At 41.1% G+C, this 21,600-nt stretch overlaps 1 protein-coding gene across 1 annotated transcript in view; it reads right to left on the bottom strand.

Moving 5' to 3' along the window:
* The window catches only part of LOC138981116 (chitin synthase chs-2-like), a 34,923-nt gene extending 22,818 nt beyond the window's left edge, over window positions 1-12,105 (bottom strand). Inside the window, exons 1-6 of the mRNA XM_070353952.1 lie at window positions 11,142-12,105; window positions 9,499-9,718; window positions 8,933-9,067; window positions 7,501-8,624; window positions 903-1,124; window positions 521-597 (exon numbers count right to left, since the gene is read on the bottom strand). Of these exons, the coding sequence (XP_070210053.1) occupies window positions 521-597; window positions 903-1,124; window positions 7,501-8,624; window positions 8,933-9,067; window positions 9,499-9,718; window positions 11,142-11,965 (2,602 nt within the window). The 5' untranslated portion in view covers window positions 11,966-12,105. The remainder of the gene's footprint in view (window positions 1-520; window positions 598-902; window positions 1,125-7,500; window positions 8,625-8,932; window positions 9,068-9,498; window positions 9,719-11,141) is intronic.
* Window positions 12,106-21,600: the final 9,495 nt, after the last annotated feature.

A 21,600-nucleotide genomic window follows, 5' to 3' on the forward strand; every position in this document is an offset into this window, starting at 1 on the left:
TCGCTCTACACACACACACACACACACACACACACACACACACACACACACACACACACACACACACACACATACACCACGACCCTCGTCTCGATTCCCCCTCTATGTTAAAACATTTAGTCAAAACTTGACTAAATGTTAAAATAAAAGGAGGGGGGGGGGGGAGGGGCACAATATACCTTTTATACCTTGTGTGTGTGCTTCAAAAAGTGGGTAACATAATCTTCTAATGCTGTTGTATATAATTCATATAGTACGTATATACGTGTAAAATACTTTTTCTTGGTAAAAACCTCAACATATTTTTTTGCGAGTTAAAATGAAAGTTTAAACGAGTAAATTTTTTTAAAACTGTATCTAAATTAGATTTAAGCAAATGAAATGAAACACAACTACACTAATCTAAACTAAACTAAACTACACTACACTACACTAAATAAAACTAAACTAAACTAAATAAAACTAAACTAAACTAAACAAAATTAAAATAAATTAAGGAAAACGGACTACATATAGTCACCTTCAAATTTGTAAACCTTGCCAGAATCGATTCCCTGTTTTACAAGTATGGTCTCTGCAGTCTGATTCATGTCAAACCTGTAAATAAAATTTTAATTTTCATTGTTATCGTAACGCTATTAAATAATTGTTCAGTATTCTGACCTTTTATCTCTTTTTTTTTTAAACTTAAAATCCGCATTTTCATCTGACTTACATGCTGTTTGAGTATAATATGGAACTAATATAATACAGATTTATTGACATTGATTTTAAAGGCATATACAATTATTTCTTAGTGATGAAGGCATTATGTTTAAGATTGTTTAATTGACAGATGAAGGACTTCATAAGTAAACCTTTATAAGTTTATACTTTAAGAACATCTCAAACTTTATTTTGACCTCAAAATAGACGTGATGAGCTTTGTCATCTCTTCTTTCGTCTCGTGCCACATTGTAGCGCACATGTACAACGTGATTGGTTCGTTCTGCGAAGTGGAAGTGACGTCATTCTGCGCGTGCTGCTTCTGGTTGGACGAGGCTTCGGCAAGGGGAGGGCGTCGTCTGCAGTGAACGAGTGACAACGCCACCAGAGGACCGCAGTACAGAGGTAAGCGAAACAACCTGGAAAACAAAACAAACAAGAAATTCCTCCGAGGTAGGAAAAACACCCCCGTCAAAGGGAAATAACCTTCTCAGTTGGTGGCAGTGACTGAGTGAGAATGGTTATTTCCCTTTGACCATTAAGATGTCCCTCTATAAGTCCTTGTATAATTTTAATCCACCAATAACTCCCTAACCGTGTGTTTGACTGGTCCCAATTTTTGTAAGGACCGTCTCAGGAATGTATAGAACCTGTTCACCAAGTTTGGTGACGATCGGTCCGTTCATTCTTGAGATCTATATGCGAACACAAACAAACAAACAAACAAACAAACAAACACATCGAGCGAAACCTATACACACCCCTATACCGGGGGTGTAACAAGTCGCGTAAGGCGAAAATGTAGTCAAGCTCAGTCGAACTCACAGAATGAAACTGAACGCATTGCATTTTTTCCGCAAGACCGTACACTCGTAGCATCATCTGTCCACCGCTCGTGGCAAAAGCAGTGAAATTGACAATCCAGAAAAGCGCGGTAGCAGTTGCGCTGAGGAGGATAGCACGCTTTTCTATATATATCTCTATTCTTTATATTTAGTCAAGTTTTGACTAAATATTTTAACATCGAGGGGGAATCGAAACGAGGGTCGTGGTGTATGTGTGTGTGTATGTGTGTGTGTGTGTGTGTGCGTGCGTGCGTGCGTGTAGAGCGGTTCAGACCAAACTACTGGACCGATCTTTATGAAATTTGACATGAGAGTTCCTGGGATTGATATCCCCATACGTTTTTTTCATTTTTTTGATAAATGTCTTTGATGACGTCATATCCGGCTTTTCATGAAAGTTGAGGCGGCACTGTCACGCCCTCATTTTTCAACCAAATTGGTTGAAATTTTGGTCAAGTAATCTTCGACGAAGCCCGGACTTCGGTATTGCATTTCAGCTTGGTGGCTTAAAAATTAATTAATGACTTTGGTCATTAAAAATCTGAAAATTGTAAAAAAAAATAAAAATTTATAAAACGATCCAAATTTACGTTTATCTTATTCTCCATCATTTGCTGATTCCAAAAACATATAAATATGTTATATTCGGATTAAAAACAAGCTCTGAAAATTAAATATATAAAAATTATTATCAAAATTAAATTGTCCAAATCAATTTAAAAACACTTTCATCTTATTCCTTGTCGGTTCCTGATTCCAAAAACATATAGATATGATATGTTTGGATTAAAAACACGCTCAGAAAGTTAAAACAAAGAGAGGTACAGAAAAGCGTGCTATCCTTCTTAGCGCAACTACTACCCCGCTCTTCTTGTCAATTTCACTGCCTTTGCCATGAGCGGTGGCCTGACGATGCTACGAGTAAAATGGCATTGCGTTTCATTCTGTGAGTTCGACAGCTACTTGACTAAATATTGTATTTTCGCCTTACGCGACTTGTTTTTTTTTTAACTTTCTGAACGTTTTTAATCCAAACATATCATATCTATATGTTTTTGGAATCAGGAACCGACAAGGAATAAGATGACATTGCTTTAAAATCGATTTCGGAAATTTAATTTTAATCATAATTATTATATTTTTAATTTTCAGAGCTTGTTTTTAATCTAAATATAACATATTTATGTGTTTTTGGAATCAGAAAATGATGAAGAATAAGATAAACGTAGTTTTGGATCGTTTTATAAAAAAATTATTTTAATTACAATTTTCAGATTTTTAATGATCAAAGTCATAAATTAATTTTTAAGCCACCAAGCTGAAATGCAATACCGAAGTCCGGCCTTCGTCGAAGATTGCTTTACAAAAATTTCAATCAATTTGATTAAAAAAAACAAGTCGCGTAAGGCGAAAATACAACATTTAGTCAAGTAGCTGTCGAACTCACAGAATGAAACTGAACGCAATGCCATTTTTCAGCAAGACCGTATACTCGTAGCATCGTCAGTCCACCGCTCATGGCAAAGGCAGTGAAATTGACAAGAAGGATAGCACGCTTTTCTGTACCTCTCTTTGTTTTAACTTTCTGAGCGTGTTTTTAATCCAAACATATCATATCAATATGTTTTTGGAATCAGGAACCGACAAGGAATAAGATGAAAGTGTTTTTAAATTGATTTCGACAATTTAATTTTGATAATAATTTTTATATATTTAATTTTCAGAGCTTGTTTTTAATCCAAATATAACATATTTATATGTTTTTGGAATCAGCAAATGATGGAGAATAAGATGAACGTAAATTTGGATCGTTTTATAAATTTTTTTTTTTTTTTTACAATTTTCAGATTTTTAATGACCAAAGTCATTAATTAATTTTTAAGCTACCAAGCTGAAATGCAATACCGAAGTCCGGGCTTCGTCGAACATTACCTGACCAAAATTTCAACCAATTTGGTTGAAAAATGAGAGCGTGACAGTGCCGCCTCAACTTTCACGAAAAGCCGGATATGACGTCATAAAAGACATTTATCAAAAAAATGAAAAAAAGTCTGGGGATTTCATACCCAGGAACTCTCATGTCAAATTTCATTAAGATCGGTCCAGTAGTTTAGTCTGAATCGCTCTACACACACACACAGACACACACACACACACACGCACGCATGCACATACACCACGACCATCGTCTCGATTCCCCCTCTACGTTAAAACATTTAGTCAAAATTTGACTAAATGTAATGAGGGTGTGACAGTGCCACCTCAACTTTTACAAAAACCGGATATGACGTCATCAAAGACATTTATCGAAAAAATAAAAAATAAACATCTGGAGATATCATACCCAGGAACTCTCATGTCAAATTTCATAAAGATCGGTCCAGTAGTTTACTCTGAATCGCTCTACACACACACACACACACACACACACACACACACACACACACACACACACACACACACACACACACACACACACACATACACAACGACCCTCGTCTCGATTCCCCCCTCTATGTTAAAACATTTAGTCAAAACTTGACTAAATGTAAAAAGAAAAGTAAATGCGTAACGTTATCTCCTTTATTCTGTATTCTTCTTTTTACATTTAGTCAAGTTTTGACTAAATGTTTTAACATGGAGGGGGGATCGAGACGAGGGTCGTGGTGTATGTGTGTGTGTGTGTGTGTGTAGAGCGATTTAGAGTAAACTACTGGACCGATCTTTATGACATTTTTCATGAGAGTTCCTGGGTATGATATCCCCAGACGTTTTTTTTCATTTTTTCGATAAATGTCCTTGATGACGTCCAATTTTGGCCAAGCAATCTTCGACGAAGGCCGGACTTCGGTATTGCATTTCAGCTTGGTGGCTTAAAAATTTTTGACTAAATGTTTTAACATAGAGGGGGAATCGAGACGAGGGTCGTGGTGTATGTGTGTGTGTGTGTGTGTGTGTGTGTGTGTGTGTGTGTCTGTGTGTGTCTGTGCGTGTGTGTGTGTAGAGCGATTCAGACCAAACTACTGGACCGATCTTTGCCGCCTCAACTTTTACAAAAAGCCGGATATGACGTCATCAAAAGTATTTATCGAAAAAAAGAAAAAATTGGCCGGGGATATCATTCCCAGGCACACCCTCATTTTTAAATCAAATTGATTGAAATTTTTGTAAAGCAATCTTCGACGAAGGCCGGACTTCGGTATTGCATTTCAGCTTGGTGGCTTAAAAATTGATTAATGACTTTGATCATTAAAAATCTGAAAATTGTAACAGTTTTTTTTATATACAACGATTCAAATTTACGTTCATCTTATTCTACATCATTTCCTGATTCCAAAAACATATAAATATGTTATATTTGGATTAAAAACAAGCTCTGAAAATTAAAAATATAAAAATTATGATCAAAATTAAATTTCCGAAATCGATTTTAAAACAATTTCATCTTATTCCTTGTCGGTTCCTGATTCCAAAAACATATAGATATGATATGTTTGGATTACAAACACGCTCAGAAAGTTCAAACGAAGAGAGGTACAGAAAAGCGTGCTATGCAGCACAGCGAAACCACTACCGCGCTGAACAGGCTCATCAGTTTCACTCCGTTTTGCACAAGCGGCGGACTACGGTCATTGTGAAAAAATGCAGTGCGTTCAGTTTCATTCTGTGAGTTCCACAGGTTGACTAAATGTAGTAATTTCGCCTTACGCGACTTGTTTTTGTATTGGAGTGGGGATGGGGTGAATGGGGGTAATGGTGATGGGGGTCAAGAGAGTACAGGGGCGAGCGGAAAAAAATGGAAGAAAAAATAGGAACAGTAAATGCGTGATGACGTAAGGGTACCTCCTTCGTTCTTTCTTTTTTTTGAATGGGCGTGTGGATGGGGTGAATGGTGGGGGGGGGGGGAGGGGGAGGGGGAGGGTGATGTAGGTCAAGCAAGGCTCTTGTCTATCACGCCACCAGAGGACCACAGTACAGCAGGCAAGCGAAATGACATGGAAGAGAAAAAAAGTGAGAACAGCAACTGTTTGTTACGATGGTAAAACTGCTAGGCCTATGTACTTTCTCATTCTTCCTTTGTCATGGGGTAGGGAGAGGGATGAGTAAGGGGTGATAGTGATGGTTGTCTAACACAGCGTGTTGTTATCAGATAAATGGCGACCAGGAAGTGCCGAAAATAATGTGAATTATTAATTGAAATGACAACATGTCACTTCATGTGTAATTTCTTTTAATATGTATAACAAAAGAGTACTTCACTACCCCCCAACGAGCATGCTTCTTTGTATCTCTTCCTTTTTGTCTAGAAACAGGTTATCTTCGGTGCACATCAAGTGGTTCCTTTTTGTCTAGAAACAGGTTATCTTCGGTGCACATCAAGTGGTTCCTTTTTGTCTAGAAACAGGTTATCTTCGGTGCACATCAAGTGGTTCCTTTTTGTCTAGAAACAGGTTATCTTCGGTGCACATCAAGTGGTTCCTTTTTGTCTAGAAACAGGTTATCTTCGGTGCACATCAAGTGGTTCCTTTTTGTCTAGAAACAGGTTATCTTCGGTGCACATCAAGTGGTTCCTTTTTGTCTAGAAACAGGTTATCTTCGGTGCACATCAAGTGGTTCCTTTTTGTCGCCACATAAACCCGTCTCTGTCTGTGCCCAACGATATCTGTCAAATCTGAGACACACATTCACTCATCTTGTTGTATTTGCTGATTAGGTTTTTACTAAGAGGCATGTTTGCAGTAAATAGGAAATACAGGAATCGGCAAGAACTAATCCAGAGACATAAACATGTCAACTGCAGACAAACGAACGTGTGCTTCACAATAACGGCACGTATTGTGCCTGGACCTTGGACATGTTCTCATTCTCATTTTGACACCAACTGTGAAAGTGCATGTTTGTTGGTACCTCTCTTGAGCATTCATATGTATTGTACACAACTAACGTACCATTAAAACCAAGAAGCTAGTTCGAATGGCCTGCTGGATACCAATAAGGATGCCGAGTCAAGAGAAACAGAAAAATATTGTTTTAAATAAAATATAGTGAGAATAAAATAAAATCACGGTGATCAAAATAAATGTATGAGAGTATATATCGGAAAACGTCGACTTATCTCGTTCCATCCCCGCCCTTAAACAACTAAACTGACTTTAATAAGTAACATCACAGACGACAGTAAAATGTAAACTCTAATTTAGAAATGCGCAATGACAGGAGAGAACTATTTTGAAGGGCGGACTAACCGACCGTACACATCGTGAACAAATCTGATACCTTAGATGGGATGTAAGCATGGCGATCTTAAGTAGAGAACGCTATGGATGTAAGCAAAACAGTTGTGTGTCCAGAAACAACTGAACGTACCAAACCACACAATTTCATACGCAAAGTGGAAACCATTTTTTGCGAGCACACACACACACACACACACACACACAAACACGCACACACACACACACACACACAAACACACACACACACACAAACACACACACACAAACACACACACACACAAACACACACCGGGACACACACACACACACACACACACACACACACACACACACACACACAGAAAAAGGACGAACCCTGAACACTCAGTGACTTCAAACAAAATATTACGGCAGTACCTCGGGACGGAAATGCTATTTCTTCTCCTTGCCTACTGACATATGATAAAGAGTGTACTTAATAAGTTACATATCACGTTTTCAAATTCTCTTGGGGATACCCAGATACTTTCTTTGTGTGACACTGAGTGGGTTGAGGATTACAGTGTCCCGCTAAACAACGTCTAGTGGGATTTCCAGTGTAAGCTATAACATCTATTGAACATAACGCACACATGTTTCAGAATGCAATAAGTAAAGAATTCAAATCACTGCTGACTGTCTGATGCTGTTCATGTTTGTATATGCAGCAGGTTACATGAATACAAAATGCCTACCTTTCAATGAACATGAGCCTCTCGGGCGGAATGTGGGTGAAGATGTGCGAGGCCAGGACGAGGTTGGACAGCCAGCCAGAGACGAAGGCAGCCACCGTCATCCACCATCTGAAGCTGGTCTCTGGCATCGACGTCTTCATCATCACATCCGGCCAATCCCGAACCGAGGCCCACCCTGGCGCCATCGCGAACAGCACAAAGGTCAAGGGCGGTGCCAAGGTCAGCGGAAGGGAGAAGCTCGTGCGTTGCATGCGCAGTCTGCAGGCGGTGACCGCCAGATGGTAGCACAGTCCACAGGCCACCACGTGCACGAATGCGCAGCCGTACCGCGTCCAGAAGTCCTCAGGGATAAGGGTTCTACCATTGCACAAAGGTGTGGAAACACTTGAAACACCAGACAGAGTGGATATTGCTCCAGTATTGTTTTGTAGTGCGGAAAAAGTAACGTTAGTCACAGCCGAAGTTGATTGTGCTGTCATCGATGACGAGCACGGAGGAGAGTCGTCATCACTCAAAAGCACGTCGACAGAATCTTGCACCAGCCTGTAAGCCACTCCGTAGATGAGACCAACAGCTAGACGCACAAGGCTAAGCAGCAATGGCAGGACAGCGCGACTCCCTTGTTCTCTCTTTCCCGTGTTGTCTACGGACGTTACCAGACGGGCTTGTTGAGGTAGTTCTCCGTCCATGGACACAGAGCAGCCCACATCATCCTTGGTCGCTTGTGAGCCATCAGTTCCTGTAGAGTACCAGTAGTTGTTCAGCCATCTTGAGGACAGCAGCACGGCACACACACCAGCACGTGCGTACAACGCCACCACGTTGTCAGACTGTACGGTCAGCTCTTCGTCTCTGGAAGCACTCGTCAGTCCTACGTCGCTGTTTTTGAGAAAGATGAATACAACGCATAACCCGACGCTGCAGCTTTGCAGAAGAAAAGCCAGAATGGATTTTAAGATAGGTATTGCACGTGCAGCTCGCAATGCCGAAAGTAGGTCAGCTGTTGCAGACAGGAGGGTCGAAGCCACCATGAAGGCCAGACCTTGCAAGGGGTGGAGATAAGGCAGCACGTGAAACACCAAGGTGAACACTCCTAAGGTGTGCAGGGCCTCGACAAAGCCTTTCTGTAACAAAGACATATGGTAGGCCTATCATAATTATTACTCAGAGTGTTCTAATTTTCAGCGCCTTGTTGCATGCACGGCCAATTGCATGATCTCTCTACAAATTATTAACCTTGTTTCTGTTCGACAGTATGAATGACATGCACTGGAACATAGATCGTCTCACGTCATCTCACAAGATATAGTTCTCTTCACTTTAGACGCTGTCCCACGTAAACCACTACAGATGATGTTTCATTGCGAGAAACACATAGATATATATATATATATATATATATATTCTATGTACTTATCTCCTCGCTTCTAACCTTGAGTGCAGCGGTCAGGGGCGGACGTTCACGGTCACCAAGAGTGACTCTCCACAGGCTAAGGAGGAACCGAACCAGTATCGGTACGTACAGCGCTACAAGCAAAGCACCTGTTGCGTAATCAGCATCCCGTTTCTGGAAAGAGACATTATGTCAACACTCAAGTCATTTAAGCACAGGCTAGTGTGGTTGGTTGTTGATGTTTAATGTCCCTTCAACCTATATGGATATATGGAACCAAGTCAATTTTGTTTATCGGAAACAAAGTGAAAAATAATACGTATTCAAAAACAAATCGGTTTGAAAAACCCTCAACCTGATCAAGAATACTAAAGCTCGGCAAATGTTTTAACTGTATTTCACTCGACATGTGTGTAGGATACAAGCAGGCAGTTAGTATTTCAGTCAAACGAAGGGCTCTTCTTCTTGTCGTTCGCTGAAACGAAGGGCTCAGAAAATGATCTGAAATGATTCGTTATCATTTTTATGCTTCGAATAAAATGTGCAAAACTTCCGCCAAAAAAAGAAAACTCGTTCGGAAAAATATTTCAAACCTTCAAACTTACTCCAACAGAACCCGAAGCGAAGTTTTGGCCCAATTCTGTCGCCATGGTGACCAAGACCCCTTGACTGCACACGGCCCCGGCGAGGACGCCCAGGAACATGAATATGTAAGCGCAGACTTTAGTGACTCTCAGCAGAACACCCGTCACACCTTTGCAGCAACCGGGTGGAGTCCGGGTACGGGTGAAACGAGGAATATCCCAAGCAAGAAATTCATCATTTCTAAGAGGAGAATTTTAAACAAAGTTAGTCATTGGAATGTTTAATGATAGACAACACGAAACATTCAGCAGAACTTTGACCTTTTGGTTTTGAAGTAAACAGAGAAACAAATTATGGCTCTTGAACATTATTAATGAGATCTTGAACATTAAAATAACTTAGGTTATCGTACGTTTGTCTTTGATCTCAAAATGGTGAGAGTCAAAGTCTTCTGGGAGGAGGGCAAGTGTGTGTGCGTGCGAGAGTGTGTGTGTGTGTGTGTGTGTGTGTGTGTGTGTGCAGTATGGATGTGGCGGACGTGCCTGTCTGGAGTACTTCGGGTGTTCTTACTTCGTATGTTTTATTGTTCTTATTTTTGTTTTTTAAGGTTGTTGTCATATATTGTTTTGGTTGTTTTAAGAGCAGATGAACCACAATTTTCCATCTATTGTAATTAATTGTATGGACAATAAATGATCTCATGTCTTATGTCTTATGTCAAGAAACAAAACCATTTCTACAGTGAGGTATTGTACGTGTCCGCCGCACATGTGATGATACAGTGTACAAATAAAGGTATTTCTGACATGCTCAAATAGTATGATGTAGTTACCAGTAGTGTCCTTTGCTTTGTTTGAGTATGTTAACGTCATAATGATCCACTCTGCGTGTACTGCGCGTCAAATAAGGTGACTCTGATAGTCTGGAAACACACGCGTAGTGCTTGTGTATATAACGTTTGAACATGTAGCCATGTTTTTGTACATGTACACATATAGATGTACAAGGTCGCGTTGTTTGAAAGTACAGGTGCATGTACACAAATAGATGTACAAGGTCGCGTTGTTTGAAAGTACAGGTGCATGTACACAAATAGATGTACAAGGTCGCGTTGTTTGAAAGTACAGGTGCATGTACACAAATAGATGTACAAGGTCGCGTTGTTTGAAAGTACAGGTGCATGTACACAAATAGATGTACAAGGTCGCGTTGTTTGAAAGTACAGGTGCATGTACACATATAGATGTACAAGGTCGCGTTGTTTGTGAGAGTACAGGTGCATGTACACATATAGATGTACAAGGTCGCGTTGTTTGTGAGAGTACAGGTGCATGTACACATATAGATGTACAAGGTCGCGTTGTTTGTGAGAGTACAGGTGCATGTACACAAATAGATGTACAAGGTCGCGTTGTTTGTGAGAGTACAGGTGCATGTACACATATAGATGTACAAGGTCGCGTTGTTTGTGAGAGTACAGGTGCATGTACACAAATAGATGTACAAGGTCGCGTTGTTTGAAAGTACAGGTGCATGTACACAAATAGATGTACAAGGTCGCGTTGTTTGAAAGTACAGGTGCATGTACATCCGCGTGTGGCGCGAAAAGAGCGAGTGAGGGCAGAGACAAACAAAAAGCCGACAGACGGAGAAGTAAACTTACTTGGCGTGAAGACTCGTGACCTCACTTCCTCTCCCACTGTCGTGATCTTCTTTGCCCACTCCCTCTTTGGCGTCATCTGTAGAAGTCTCACCCGGTATGACGTCATTCCCGCTGACGTAGTTTTCTCTTTTTAGGCCAATCTGTACCCTATCGGACGGAACCCGCAAGGCATCGAAGGACTCTGCGGAGAGAACAGACGAGCTCCTCTGCGACATGGGATCCGTTGGAAGGGTCAGGCCGTCAGACGGTGGCAGTTCAACCCTCAGGGGCTCTTGCATTTGGCTGAGGCCTGGGAACGAGTTTATCCTATTCATCTTCACTTCCGAACGCCTGGCGATCTTGTTGAGTCGGCCTCGAAGGTCTTCGGACTGAAGCAGGTTATCCGCGCTGGCGTTCCGGATGAGTCTACGTCCAACCTGGACCACGTCAGCATCGCGTCCGTACAGACGAGATAGATCCAGTGAAGATATGGAAGGCCTCGGAGGGTAGATGCCTGCGCTTGTCTGTTCTCCGAAAAAGTGAGACCCGATTCGGCCAAGATCTGGGCTCTTGCTTCTCCGGGAAAGTTCCGGTCGCGTTGTGGTTCCGTCACTGATCTCTGGGATGGTGTTGAGGTGAAGTGTGTCAGTGAGTTGAGAGTCTGGGAGGTAAAGGCGTCTCTTTTCCCAGGAGAGATGGGGAGAGGATCTGGGACTCTGTGACAAGGGTGTGCTGTAGTCTCTTCCTGAAAGTTCCATGCCGTCTGTGTTGGATTCACTTGCCATCTCGATCTCTATGCGAGGAATATGCTGCATGTAGGAGTAGTAGTCAGGTGGCTTGTCCATTGTGAGGTAGATACTGTGGAATTCAGTAGTAGAGGTGTGTTCTGCTGAAAGAGATTGACATTTAAGTTGGCAGAAGATGACACCATTATTATTCTGTCCTTATTAGGTCCGAACAAAATAAACATGTTCATTGATGGTTTGTAATCATATGTTGTCGTCGTTGTTTTTGTTTGTGTGTGTTTTGGACTCACCTGAGTAATCAGAATAATCTTTGTAATGAGCAGTGTTAGGCCGGCCAGCCGGCTGCCAGTAGACGGAAAACTTAACGTTGAAGTTTTCTCATATGTTGTTGAAGCTAAAGCTTTCAAATTCAACACACCTCTAGGGGTTGAAAATCTCTAAAACTGAGCCAAATGTTGTTAATTTTTGTCAAATGTCAAGGTTGCAGCGGAGTTGTGTTTTTGTCAAAATATGGGGTTTTTTTCAATATCAATTTCTTGAACGTTTTTGAAGCTGGAGCGTTGAAATGTCATTAGAGTCTAGGGTTTCGTGACCTCTAGACGTGACCCAAGTCTGGTTGACCCTAGTCGAATTTCAAGGCATGTGGTCACATGCGCGAGAGAAATAAAAGAGGAAAATTGTCAATTTCGTCAATGGCTTTAATAACGCACGAGCTTTGAAACTTCACATACTTCCATGGTTTGATAGCCTCCAAGCATAGCCAGGGCCGGACTACCGGGGGGGTTATGGGGGTTGCGCAACCCCCCCCCCCCCCCCCTAGCCTAAACATGTACCTTACTTATTTAATTTTTTTTTATTATTGCTTATTTTATGTCGTTTCATGCAAGGAGCGACCATTTTCCTATCTCAGAATATGACCTACCCGTCAGCTTCAGGGGGCTTCGCCCCCTGACCCCCACAACGAGGGGGGGGGGTGGGTGGGTTCTAGGGTTTCCGGACCCCCCCCCCCAGCCAAAAAATAAAAATATTGAATGAGGTATGCATTTCTTTATTTTACATTGAGTTTCAATTTTTGGGGTATTAATCAGTGACAAAATCTGCTGCCTGAAACTGGTAATGATCATCCTCAGAATGCACCAGATTGCACTATTTTGCATCCTTTTTTTCAAAATTTTCCGGGGGGGCATGCCCCCGGACCCCCCTAGCAAGCTAGGCGCTTCGCGCCGTCGGCTCGGCGCTTCGCGCCTTCACACCCATATCTTCACAATATACTTTTGAAAAAAAACAGTCATAAAATGAACTGATCTGCCCCTGCCGCCAGGGGAGACATCCCCCTGGGCCACCACTGGCAACCCCCCCCCCCTCCTCTTCGCCTAGTCCGGCCCTGATAGCCCAAACCTGGTTCTTTCTTTATTTGGTGTTTAACGTCGTTTTCAACCACGAAGGTTATATTGCGACGGCCAAACCTGGTTGACCTGCCTCAAGTTTCAAGGTCACTTTGGGGCCACCCAGTTTGGGTTTGGATAAAAACAAAATCTTCGTTTATTATTTTCTTCAACTTTTTTGAAGCTTTGCTTTTGAAACTTCCCATGCGTCAAGGGTTTGGTGGCTTCTGGAGAAGACTCCAGCATGGTTAATCCTGGTCTTTTGTTTAGGTCACAAGTTGGGACGAGTTCGGGTCAAAAAGTAGGCTATCATGACTTTCCTTAATGTCTATGGAGCTAGAGCAGCAGAGACATTGCTTCTGATTAATATTACTTATGAAAAAGGTGAATTGTATGCTTTTCTTGTTGTTATAGGAACGTACATACATTCTATATTGAAGCAATTTGTAGAGAGAACAATATTTCTGTGCCCGGCGCCTGTGAATACTCGAACAGCAGGAGAAAAAACCCACATAAGCCTATGCTATGGTTTGGCCCCACTGAAATGACAAGAGGTTTCAATAGGTTTTATTTTTTAGATTCGAATGATTGAAGATTCTTGAGGTCAGTACAAAACAGCGACTTTTTGACTTTGGAGTTGTTAACCCGTGATTTGTAAAAATGTAAAAATATTTTACAAATCACGTCGACTCTAAAACCGCGATTTGTAAAAATGTAAAAATGTAAAAATATCGCATTCCACAAAGTAATGCATGCCTTTTATTATTATTATTTTTCTTGTTTAGAGCCTCTACGCTGAGTGGTGGGGGTGGTTTTAGTTCCACATCCCATTTTGGTGCAATCCCATTTTGCCGCCGTCCCATTATTTGCCCCATCCCATTTTCGCGACATTTCACAAGCCAAACGTCATTTTACCAACATGTCATAACAATAGCGCGACATCCCATTTTGACACCATATCCCATTTGGCCGCCATGCCGTTTCACCGAATTCCATTTCGCCCCCATCCCATTGTCGCGACATTTCACAAGCCAAGCGTCATTTTACTACCGTGTCATAATAATTGCGCGACATCCCATTTTGACACCATTCCATTTGGCCGCCATCCCATTTTTTATTTATTCTTCTTGCCAAGCCTCACTATACTACTATACTGCGTTATTCAACTAGGAAGACATTCCGTTTTCGCCAAATCCCAATTTTGCCACAATCCAAAATGTCGCGAAATAGGGATGGCGGCGAAATGGGATGACGGCAAAACGGCATGGCGACAAAATGGAATGTGGCGCTAGTGGTATGACACGGTGGTAAAATGACACTTTGCCTGTAAAATGTCGCGAAAATGGGATGGGGGCAAAATGGGATAACGGCGAAACGGTATTGCGCCAAAATGGGATGTGGAGCTAATAGTACATGACATGGTGGTAACATGACACTTGGCCTGTAAAATGTCGCGAAAATGGGATGAGGGCGAAATGGGCTAACGGCGAAACGGGATCAGTTGCGCCAAAATGGGATGTGGAGCTAATGGTACATGATATGGTGGTAAAATGACACTTGGCCTGAGAAATGTCGCCAAAATGGGATGGGGGCGAATTGGGATAACGGCGAAACGGGACTAATAGATCCCTTGCCTTTGGGGTAGTGCGACTCTGTCACTGCTAGCTTTCCACTGGGAGGAAGCGACCGGAATTTCCCAACGATGGGACATCCTAGTAATGAAAAAAAAAAAAAAATCTTAAAATTAACAGTCGCGCTACCCCAAAAGTCAAGGGATTTCGTTTTTGTCCCTTGACTTTGGAGATGACAAGAAAATATCGGGCGCAAAAACGTGATTTGTAAAAATTGTTACAAATCACGGGGCGCGCCCCGCGATTTGTAAAAAATTGTTACAAATCGCGAGGCGCGCCCCGTGATTTGTAAAAATGTTTTTTGATTTGTAACAATTTTTACATTTTTACAAATCACGGGTTAACAGGAGTGTTGTCGTACTCTTTCCTCTGTCACTATTTGGTAACGACCACATCGTCTAGCGATAGATAACGTATGACCACTGTGTTGATTTTGTTTCTTTTGGTCGTGTGTGTGTGAAGCGAGATAACATGACATATACGAAAACATAGATCTTCATCATAACCTCGATACTTTTGTGTGAGACTAAGAGTCACCCATTGACTTTGAGTGTTTCCAACATGAAAGCTATTTAGTGAAGAGCCCTTTAAAGTCGCGTGGTTGATCATTCGTTATTTGTACCCCGCGGCACTTGAGTATGTCTTTTGATAAAGTTACAACCACACCACCTACGATATAGGCTGTCCGCACTTTTTTCTGCTGAATGGATACGTATATGGGATTTGTTTTTTTCGTGCGGGGGTATTTATCACCGTATATTCGTTACGCCCACTTGTTATTAAGGGAAAAGGCAAAAATTAAAATCAGTCAGGTATAGTTCATAAAAAAAATCAATCAATCAAAATATTAAGCACCTAACCAACCTGGCAAACAATCAAGCGACCAAGCAAGCAAGCAAGCAAACGAACAATTGTGTCGATCAATCAGCCAGTTAGAAGAAAAACTGCTTTAGAACTCTGATTTAAGGAGCAGACAGGTAAGACTCGATCTTGTTTTTTATCCGGCTATCTGTGTTTGCATCTTTTTGTTGTTGTCCGTTTTCGTTTGTGTGGTCGTTTGTGTGGTCGTTTGTGTGGTCGTTTGTGTGGTCGTTTGTGTGGTCGTTTGTGTGGTCGTTTGTGTGGTCGTTTGTGTGGTCGTTTGTGTTTTCGTTTGTGTTTTCGTTTGTGTGGTCATTTGTCGCACATGATTCTCTTCTTCTTTTTCTTTTTACGGGAATTGACCTTAACTCGATACATATGTCACAATGGTTTATACAACTTTAAAGAGATATCTGCCACGGGTCATGCATATAAATGTAACTTCGAAAGCCTCCTGACTCTAAACCGTAATTCTTCACAATCTTTCGCTCGCTATTGAACACTCACAAAGCCCCAAAACCCAAATCACAGTCGCAGATAGTGGTCAAGTGACATTATGTGGTCACGAATTGGCCGCTGGAAAAATTCTACAAAATCTGCAGTATAGCTATGGGTGTAAGACTGAGAGTGATTATTTGAAATCTTGTCTCGATTATAAAATTATTCAGTTACCCAGGTTTTTTATTTTGTGAACCAAACAGAAGGGACATGAACATTATAAAAACAAACTTAACACAAGAAATTCCTCCGAGGTAGGAAAAACACCCCCGTTGGTCAAAGGGAAATAACCATTCTCACTGCACCCATTCTCACTGCCACCAACTGAGAAGGTTATTTCCCTTTGACCATTAATATGTTTCTCTATAAGTCCTTGTAGAATCTTAATCCACCAATAACTCCCTAACCGTGTGTTTGACTGGTCCCAATTTTTGTAAGGACCGTCTCAGGAATGTATAGAACCTGTTCACCAAGTTTGGTGACGATCGGTCCGTTCATTCTTGAGATATATATGCGAACACAAACACACAAACACATCGACCGAAACCTATACACACCCCTATACCGGGGGTGTAATTAGAGCCATTTTCATTTACACCCGAATTGATCGTTTCTTGTAGCTCACAAACTGTGTGCGTGCGTCAGTGAGTGCGTGCCGTGCGTGCGTGTGTGCGTGCGTACGTGAGTGATTGTGCATTTGCGTGTTGCGTGTGTGAAAAATTAGATGACATTAAATGGAGAAGAAAGTTAAGATTATTATTATAAATGAACACATGATAATCCAAACAAAAGGTAAGAAGAAAAGAAATGCAGAAAACAAAAGGATAGCTTACCAAAAAGATAGATGAGTAGACAAATTGATAAGTAGATAAGTAGACAAATTGATAAGTAGATAAGTAGACAAATTCATAAGTAGATAAGTAGACAAATAGATAAGTAGATAAGTAGACAAATTGATAAGTAGACAAATTGATAAGTAGATAAGTAGACAAATTGATAAGTAGATAAGTAGACAAATTGATAAGTAGAAAAATGGATAAGTAGATAAGTAGACAAATTGATAAGTAGATAAGTACGTAAAAGAATGCAAATGCCAAAAATGAATAGACTAATACATTTTTTTTAAAAACGAACAAAAAATAAATAAATAACTATCTAACTAACTAAATAGATAAATAGATAAATAAATAAATAAATAGATGAATAAATAAATAAATAAATGAATACAAAGAGAAGGACACACAAACCTTAAATGTAAACATTACACGATTAAACTTCTGGAGAAAAACAAATCTGTTTACGGACACACACGGAAGAATTACAATAGTTATGAAGATGATTACAATGACAAAATAGCAAACATTCAAAAATGCGAACTACGAGTATCACGCACACAAACAAACATTCAGTAGCTACAGAACTTAGTAGTATAACGTATTAGTAGTATTTTCCATACCTACAAGCCTAAAACCTGTTTACACCATTTCATCAACATTTTCTTTACTTTCTTTTTTTTTGTTTTTAATTTAGTTTGTGACTTTCTTGATTCCTTGATTCATTGCTTGCTTGTTTACTTCATTTCCTTACGGGAATTTATTCTCTTATTGTTAATCTGATTTTTTTTCTCTGTCTTTTTATTTTTTTTATTTTTCCACCATCTTTTCCCCTTTTCTCTGTTGTTAATTTTTCTTAAACATTTTAAAAACACAAATCTCCAGTCTTCACATCAAAGCGCATAAACCGTTGCAAGCTTTCAATCATACATAATATAAGAAGAATAAGAATAAGAATAAGAATACTTTATTATCTCATAGAGAAATTCAGGGGTGGTACATAACAATAATACAAACAAGACATTGATTTTACATAAAACATATAGCACTATATAACAGGGCAGGTTATAGAAACACCTCCCATAGCAAGGCTTACCTGCAAAAATCTCCTTGACGCCAAGGATCGAAAGTTGTGACTAAAGTTTGAAATTTTCACAAAGAGAAGAATAAACGTAAAATGACTCCAGACACAGTGTATCGAAGAAGAGTTGAAGAGGTTAAACTCGATTCACAAATTGGCAATGACGCCCGAAGATAATTCATCCGGCTTATCAGATACACTCGGCAAACATCGGTCGCGAAAGTTCCAGTGTATCGAATCACCGGGCAGGACAGCAATTGTTCGGGTGTGGCCTGTCCTTTTATATAAATAACCTTTAAAAGTAACGGATTTGTTGAAAGGAAAAACGGGTGGGCGTATGTATCACTGTTTGAGAGGTGAAGAGGAGGGTAGGGGTGGGGTGGGCAGGGGTGGGGGTGGGGGTTGGGAGGGGGGGGGGGGGGTGGGGGTTCTGGGGGTCGGGGAAAAGGTGGGTCGGGTGTCGGGAGGGGCTGCAAGGTCCCCAAAAGGGAAAGTGTTTGGGTAGGGTTAAATGAGGTGAAGAATAAGTGGGTGGAGGTTGTTTTGGATGGGCTTGTTGGGCAAACAAACACACACATACACGCACACACACACACACACACACACACACTCGAGCACGCACGTGCGCACAAACACATGTGCGTACGCTCGCAAGTACGTACTCACACACACACACACACACACGCACGCACACACACACACACACACACACACTGTTGTTTGATCGGTCAATGTTGGTGTGTGTGAGTATTGCTTTCTTTCTTTCGTTTTTATTTTAAACTATTTATTTTGGATGTTTTTGTTGTTGTATGTGTGCTTTAGCAGGACTGAGAGAAGGGAGACTCTCTTTTCACCTTGGTTTGAACTTATCAGTCAGAACCAAAGCTCCGTTTTTAGATATTCATTAATGGGTTTTTATTGCGTGGGATTTATTCATTTATCTATTATTTTATCATAAAAGTACTTACTAATGTTGTTATTGTTGTTGACGTTGTTTGTTGAGTGATGTTGTTTGTTTGTTTGTTTGTTTTTCTGTCCTTTAAACGATAACACCATTATGTCTTGTCAACCCACGTTCATGCAGCTTTCATGTGGTATAAGAGTTCTTGTTTGTTCTTCATCCAGAGGGAATTTTTTTTCCTTTTTTTTTTCTTCTTTTTTTGTGGAGTTTTTTGTAATTTTATTTTATTTTTTTTACATGTATAGGCTTTACATTACATTACATCACATAGACAAGGGGACAATTACAACACACAGGGGGTGGGTGTGGGGGTGGGGGTGTTCATGGCTTGGTGGTCGCAGTATCAAAAATATGTAAAGGAAAAAGAACCTAAGGGAATATAAGCTGGCATTCAGTTATTGACGCATCTGTACAACGCTAAACTCCCTCTTGCGAAGGCCACACACTTTTCTTCCAACCCTCGTACACGTAAAATTCGGCGACAAATGGACAAATGTGCAGCAGTGAAAGTAAGTATTGTAGTAGTATTAGTGACACTGTGTTCCACGGTGCCCTTCTAATCAGACTGACAGGTGTCCAGAGGGCTAACATGATAGAAGGAACTGACCGACTGGTAATTTACAATTTGTTTTGCATATGATATCAACCTGAATATTAAAATGTTGATGATTTAATTGAAGACACAGTTCAAACGTGACCATCTTCAATGGCAGAGAGACACGTCGTGCACAGGCGCAGATTGACACTGACATTCGTGCGTGTGCACACTGGTGCACACAGACAGACACAGACAGGCTCACACTGAGACGGACATTCAGACAGGTATCAATAATGAACACGGTGAGACGCTGACAGACAGACATTCGCGCTTGTGCGCACACACACACACAGCTATAGACACACACATACACACACGTGTATAGTAAATACACACACACACACACACACACACACACACACACACACACACACACACACATTCTTACAAATTTAGCCTAAAAACTATCATTTACTTCCATTTCTCAGGTAAAGGTAGGTGGCAAAAGTCTACGTCATATCGAGTCATCAATCATCGGTTTTAATGATGTCACAGTTTTAAGGCGGGCCCAGGCCTACTGTCCCCAAAGGTTGCTATTCCGCTTTGAAAGAAAACAGATAAATGGACCTGTTATCTGTTGAACCTACACCATTGCAAGGTCTGCCCAATATTTTCACACGGACTGTCAACTAACACAGTAGGTACAAGATTTAGAAGACTGGTACTAATCTGGAACCGGTATCAAAACAGAGATTGTGTCTGTGGTCTATATCCGACAGGGCCTTAAATGCCGCCTGTTTTATGAGCAGTTTACAACGGTGTTTTGGTAATTCAACAGCAAACCGACTAAATAAAAAGTAAGCAAGTCAGTCGGTCAGTATGTGTGTGCGTGAGTGAGCGAGTGCTGAATTTTCGGTAAAATGACTTCGCGAAGTGTTCGCGCGGGCAGATTCGGGCTTTAGGCTTGGGTGGTCTTTTGTGACTGCTTTGACCGTCTTTCTTAGTCAGCCAGGCTGGCCGCTGCTACTGATTTTGAAATGTCATTAATGATCACAGGAGGTTGCATTAAAGCACCTGGCATTTGCCAGTCGATCGAAGCACCACGGCGCGTATCTATACCTTTTGCTAAGTTAAGTAAGAAGGTTTCACGGGACGGTACTTAGCAAAGTTCGGATAACTTTGTTCGACTGGACTTGAGCACTCTCGTACAACCTCCTGGGTTAATGATGTGCCGTTTCAGTTCATGAATTTTGGAGTTCGTAATTTGTTTAAATTTTTTTTCATAATGATAACACACACACAACAGAGAATGGAAAGCACTCAAGCGGGAAAGAACATTATACTTGCCCGCCCCCCCCCCCCCCCCCCCCCCCCCCCCCTCCCACCCCGCCCACAGTCCATCAACAATCAGTGAACAGCGGAATGCGGCCGACTCCGATAGTCGGGTGGATTTGTAGCGGCAGGGAAATTCTGGAATGCCAAGGTTGGGCGTGTGCCGAAGACTTCGGGTGAGAATAGTCGTTTCTCTATCGATCATTCGGCCACTGCTTTGCGCTGTCTTCTGTGCTGATACGCCAAGAAAACGAGATAGGTGTGGCTGGTCGGACAGTCGTTTGAATAACCTCCCCTTGGTCTTTTCTTTGTGCACTTATTAGTCTAACTTAAACTTCCTCGCACCGCTTAGATTGTTATTTTTATGTACATCAAATGCATATTATTACACCCCCGGTATAGGGGTGTGTATAGGTTTCGCTCGATGTGTTTGTTTGTTTGTGTTCGCATATAGATCTCAAGAATGAACGGACCGATCGTCACCAAACTTGGTGAACAGGTTCTATACATTCCTGAGACGGTCCTTACAAAAATTGGGACCAGTCAAACACACGATTAGGGAGTTATTGGTGGATTAAAATTATACAAGGATTTATAGAGGGACATCTTCATGG

This window comes from Littorina saxatilis, linkage group LG12 (assembly GCF_037325665.1).
Source record: "Littorina saxatilis isolate snail1 linkage group LG12, US_GU_Lsax_2.0, whole genome shotgun sequence".
In the NCBI taxonomy this organism is placed as follows: domain Eukaryota; kingdom Metazoa; phylum Mollusca; class Gastropoda; order Littorinimorpha; family Littorinidae; genus Littorina; species Littorina saxatilis.